This window comes from Elephantulus edwardii, unplaced genomic scaffold, assembly GCF_000299155.1.
Source record: "Elephantulus edwardii isolate Elephantulus edwardi_28Jun2011 unplaced genomic scaffold, EleEdw1.0 scaffold00194, whole genome shotgun sequence".
Classification (NCBI taxonomy): Eukaryota; Metazoa; Chordata; class Mammalia; order Macroscelidea; family Macroscelididae; genus Elephantulus; species Elephantulus edwardii.
The window spans coordinates 1,244,416-1,249,904 of NW_006399944.1; the positions used below are offsets into that span (position 1 = coordinate 1,244,416).

At 38.9% G+C, this 5,489-nt stretch overlaps 1 protein-coding gene across 1 annotated transcript in view; it reads left to right on the plus strand.

Moving 5' to 3' along the window:
- Positions 1 to 3,495, plus strand: part of LOC102852970 — a 14,255-nt gene extending 10,760 nt beyond the window's left edge. The window contains exons 2-4 of the mRNA XM_006896967.1: positions 1,438 to 1,650; positions 1,894 to 1,985; positions 3,292 to 3,495. Of these exons, the coding sequence (XP_006897029.1) occupies positions 1,438 to 1,650; positions 1,894 to 1,985; positions 3,292 to 3,495 (509 nt within the window). The remainder of the gene's footprint in view (positions 1 to 1,437; positions 1,651 to 1,893; positions 1,986 to 3,291) is intronic.
- The last annotated feature ends 1,994 nt before the right edge of the window (positions 3,496 to 5,489 follow it).

The window sequence follows — 5,489 nt, forward strand, 5'->3', positions numbered from 1 at the left end:
AAAAAAAAGAATTCTTTGTTTAACTATCCTTTTATGGCCTATAAAAAAGGCAGATGTTTCATTGAGGTCAACTGTAGACTGTTGTTGTTTGTTGTTAGGTGCCGTCGATTTGTAGACAACCCTATGAATGAAAGGCCTGAGCACTGTTCATAGAGTTTCCGGAGGCAAGCCATTTCAGAAGTGAATGCCATTCCTTCTTCCAAGCTTGTTTTAATCAGGAAGTTCCACCAAACACTGTCTACCATGAGTAACCATTATCATATTTGACACAACAGTGTCACAGTGTTTAGCATCATTGCAACCATGAGTTATCTCTGTATAGCAATGCACAGACCAGTGCTATAGCACCTAGAAGGATGTTTGGCAAAAAGAAAGAAACAAACAAACAAACAAAATAATTGGAACCAGGTCTGAGAGCTGCAGATTAAAATCATTCACCACCTTGGGCTTGGTAGCATAACTTTCTGTCCACTAGGCCAACGCAGCTCTTTCTATGTTGTCATTGTTATTGTTGTTAGGTGCCGTCGAGTCATAGACGACTCATAGAGACCCTATGAACAAAACTTTCTGTCCACTAGGCCAACGCAGCTCTTTCTGTGTTGTCATTGTTATTGTTGTTAGGTGCCGTCGAGTCATAGACGAGTCATAGAGACCCTATGAACAAAATGCCTGAGCACTGTTTATAGAATTTCTGGAGGCCAGCCATTTCAGAAGTGGATGTCATTCTTGCTTCCAAGCTTGTTTTAATTGAGAAACTCCAGCAAACACTGTCCACCATGGGTAACCATTATCCCATTTGGCATATCAGTGTCACAGTGTTTAGCATCATAGCAACGACAAATTACCTCTGTACAGCAAGCCTAAATAAAATAGTGCCACCTGTGGCTTCAGCAGTCCCAGACATGGTATCAACAGAAAATAGCAGAAAATACAGTAGACAAAAGAAGATTGGTACTCAGTGACGGATCTAATAAACACTCATTTTTTTCCATCCCAATCTCTGAAAAGAACCAGCCACAGTTTGCTTGCATATGGGAAGGATCTCAGTTTACATTTGTGGTCTTAACACAGGGTTATCTGAAATCACCAGCCTACTGCCATAACGTGGCTAGAAGAGACTTGGACTCGGTCTAGTTATCAAGTGTAATTATACATTACATTGATGATATGCTGTTAATAGAAAACACTGAAAAACAGGCTAGACATGATTTGAAAACAGTGGTTGCCCACATGATCAACAGAGGTTGCTTGATAAATGCAGCAAATTTCAGGGCTCTGCCCAAAAAGTAAAATTCTTGGGAATAACCTGGGCAGAAACCACTCATGACATTGACAGGCAACCAAAAAGCAGTTGTTGTCACAGAGACTAAACAGGAGGCTCAATGTTTGTTTGGTCTGTTTGGATTTTGTATGACCCATATCTCTATTTTGGAATAGTGTTAGCTCCAATCCATAAAGTTACTAGAAAGAAAATTGCATTTGAATGGGGACCTGAGCAGCAGCAGGCTATGGCTGAAATACAGAAAGCAGTCTCACTTTCCTTGCCTCTAGTCCCTTATGATCCACATTTTGATATGACTCTCAAGGGATCTGCTACGTATGCTTGTGCCGCTGCAGCTTATGAAAAAAAACCTAGGAAAGCTGCCTGCAGTAACCACTAGGATTCTGGACAAGGACATTTCCTGATGCTTCTGCAAGGTACATGTCATTTGAAATACAGTTACTTGCCTGCTACTGTGTATTGGCTGAGATTGCTTCAGTGACAGGAGGATTAAGATTATTATGACACCCAAAACATCCATCATGTCTTCATATGGGTGATGCCAGGGAAACTCTAAGAAAGAAAATGGGGCCTAAAATAGTTTCATGATAAAATGAAAATGGTTCCTCTAGGAACAAGCTACTTGGGGAATGGAGGGAGGCACCCACAATATCCAAGAACAAGTAGGACCCATTGGTCCTACCCTGGAAGCCCCGAAGAGGCTGTAAGAGCACATTGCCACATGGGAAATGCCCTATGAACAACTTCCTGCTGCTCAGCAAAGGGATACTTGGTTCACAGATGACAATTTCAGAGTATGCAGAAAACATTTGATGTGGAAAGCCACCACACTGAGGAAAGCAAGAACAGATCTGCACAATGGGCTGGACTACACGATATCTTCCTAGACGCTACTGAGGAGTTGGGCAATGGTGAGAGTTTATGTGCTTGAAGTTTGACTGATTCAGTAGTTAGTGGCTTACCCAGATGGTCAGGCAAATTTGTTGTTGTTGTTGATTGCCTTTGAGTGGAGCACAACTCATAGAGGACCTATGAACAAAAGGCTTGAAACCCCTCTACAACTATCGGTATTTATCAAAGTTTATAGGGTTTCTGGAGCCATGTTATTTAGGAAGTGGATGCCAAGGGACACCAGTGTGTGACATGGACCTATGTAAAGCACTCTGGGAATTTAGGGAGTGCACTAGAGCTGGACATGTCAATCCCCATCAAAAGAATCCCTTGCCAGGATCAGAATCAGTGATTACAATCAGCAAGTGGACATGTTGGTGCATTCTCTTGAGGATGCCAACTGAGTCCATAAATTGAGTGGACATAGCAATGCAGTAGCAACATAGACATGAGCTGAGGCACAGAACACCAATAAAGATTACTCTACTTACCAGCAAGGGAAAAAGGTGGTGTATGGGACAGAGTCCCAAAGGGGAAGGTCCTGCACATGGTTGGCCAGTCAATTATATCAGACCAATGTCACCAGTAGCACCAGGTGGCTCTAAATGGTTCCTCACAAGAACAGATACTTATTCTGAATTGAGGCTTGCCAGTAATTGAAACAAATATCCTGTAACTGATGCAAGTGCCAAAAATGCCATTAAAGAACTAAAACAAAAAATACTGTACCACTGTAATTTGGGCCCTGAAGTTATATATCCTCAGACCAAGGATTGCAACTTAAAGAATACAAAGTGTAACAACAGGCAAAGAAACATCATATTATACGTACATGCCATGTTGCCTATCACCGTCAGAATAACGATCTGATAGAGAATTGGAATAAACAATAGAAACACTTGTTATCTAAAACAAGAGAAGGTGAGGGTATGAAGGGCTGGCTCACACGCCATCAAGATTGTGTGCATACACTCAATATGAGAGGATCCAAAGATGTCTCATCTCTGGACAGATCACTGTGTTTCTCAGGTATATTTGGAAAGAAAGAGTAGGGGAAGATGATGATCCTACTACACACTTCTTCTCCATAACACTTGAAATTGTTTTCTTGTTACCAGATGCTGCAGTTTCAGGTTCAAGGGATGCAGCTAAGCAAAGTGATTCCTGAACAAACAACTGTAACATTACCTTTAAATGCATATGCAAGAATTATCAAAAGTATAATGGAGTGGATTGTACCTTCATCCCATCTTGAAAAAGCAGGATTACCAGAGAATATAACTGTTCAGCTGAGACGGCCTGCTGGTGGTGTACCTGTGTAACCCTATCCAACATGAATTGGAATGGACCAAAGGCGAACAACTCATCAGACTGGACTTGTTAATGCTATTTGGGCTGGAAAAATACCTAACTCTGATGTCCCATTCCAAGGGGGGCAAGCTGGGATAAAATTACATGATAAATGAGAGGAAGGAGAAATAATAGCTGAGGATAAAGGAATGAATAAATTTGTCAAGCAGTAAGGAGATCTCATGTTACACTGAGGAACACTCAGAACAAGGGAATAACTTTCTCCAGTTAAATTCCAGAGATCAGAAAAGCAGTCAAGATATACCTAATGGATTAAAATGAAACATGTTTATTTGGATGTATGCATCTGGTGGATTATGATGCTTCTTCTATGTCTTAATGTTAACATATATTCTAAAAAGTGATTAAGGTTTTTATTGATTTTAGCTATATTTTATTTCATTCTACATAGCTGATGCTATAATGACGGGACTGACCCTTCAGAAAATGAGATAATGGCTAGAAAATCCGGGAGGTAGTCTGTGGTATCAGAGACTTTAATAATAGACTTTCCATTTACACAACCCTCACACACAGCACACAGGCCTGGGATTTAATTAGGAATCAGCATTGTGAGTTCCACAGAAAAGAACACACAATGGTTGTAAAAAAAAAAAAAAGTTTTTTTGAATAAAAAAAAGCACACCTGCTCACTCGAAATTATGCAAACAACACAGAAAAAATCGTGAAAAAGGCAAAAAAAAAAAATAATAGACTTTCCTCGCCCCATTGGGGGAATGATCTCCCCCAACCTTACTTATGGACCCATGATCTCTCAAATAATCCACAGCTATAGGATCAGTATAAGAGAGTGCTCTCCACACTGTGGAATGTGTAAAACATCAATATAGGAGCAGCACCACAACTGTGTTAATTTAGCCCAAGCCTTCATGAGAATCCACTTTGACTGAAAAATCTTATAAGGTGAACTAAGCATCCTGTTGCATCCAGACTGGCCCACTGCTCACAAGTTTCTACAAACAAAACCTTAAAAAAATAATTTGATAATAAAAGAATTAAAGCAAAAACTATATTTTAAAATTCCCAAAAGAAGCTTTTTGCCCTTGAATCACTTCTGAAGCATAATGACCCTGGGGGCAGAATAGAACTGCCCCAGGAGGTTTCCAGGGCTTTATGGAAGGAGACTGTCACACCTTTCTTCTGTGGACAACTAACAAATTCAAACTACCATATTTTTTTGGTTATCAGTGGAGGTCTAAATCACTAAATCACTATGGCACCATGATTTTTTATAATATGTGTGGGATAGTAAGTGGACAGAGTTTGCACATAATGAGTACATATTTCATCTCATTCCAGATAGGAACATTCTCTCACCCCCTTTATAAAATTGATCTTTCTTGTTCTCTAAAGCAATGTGATTTTTATTGGTAGCATAAAGAAAACTACAGTCTACTTCTGCCTGTTTTGGAACTTGTAAGATGAAATCATGGCATATATATTCTTATGTTTTACTTTTGTTCATTGTTTTGTCTTGTAATTTTTGAAATTTTAGTACATTTTTCTTTATCTAGTGTTTATTTGTATTGATCTTTATGATTCCATTATATGAATATAAAATATTTTTTCTCTTATTATTTCCAATTTTCCCCATTGCAAAATTTTATCATTTTAACTTTATATAATGGTATTGTCTCTAGTATATTAAGGTTAGACTTGAACAAAGGAAATGATATTGAAAACATTTAAAGATTTTTTATATTCACAGTTCCAATTTGCTTTATACACAAATATTTGTTGTAGTCACAGTACCAACTTGTTATATACACAATACCAATTGGAAGACTATACCCAGAAACAGTGAGTTAGAATTGTAGGGCTTATACATGGCAAGCAGTGTAGGGTTAACTAGCATTTGTAGACTTTCTCAGAATTGGACATTTTTAATAATTAGGAGGAAGGCCCTCTATGAGGTGGATTGATTCAGTGACTGGGATAACTGGGA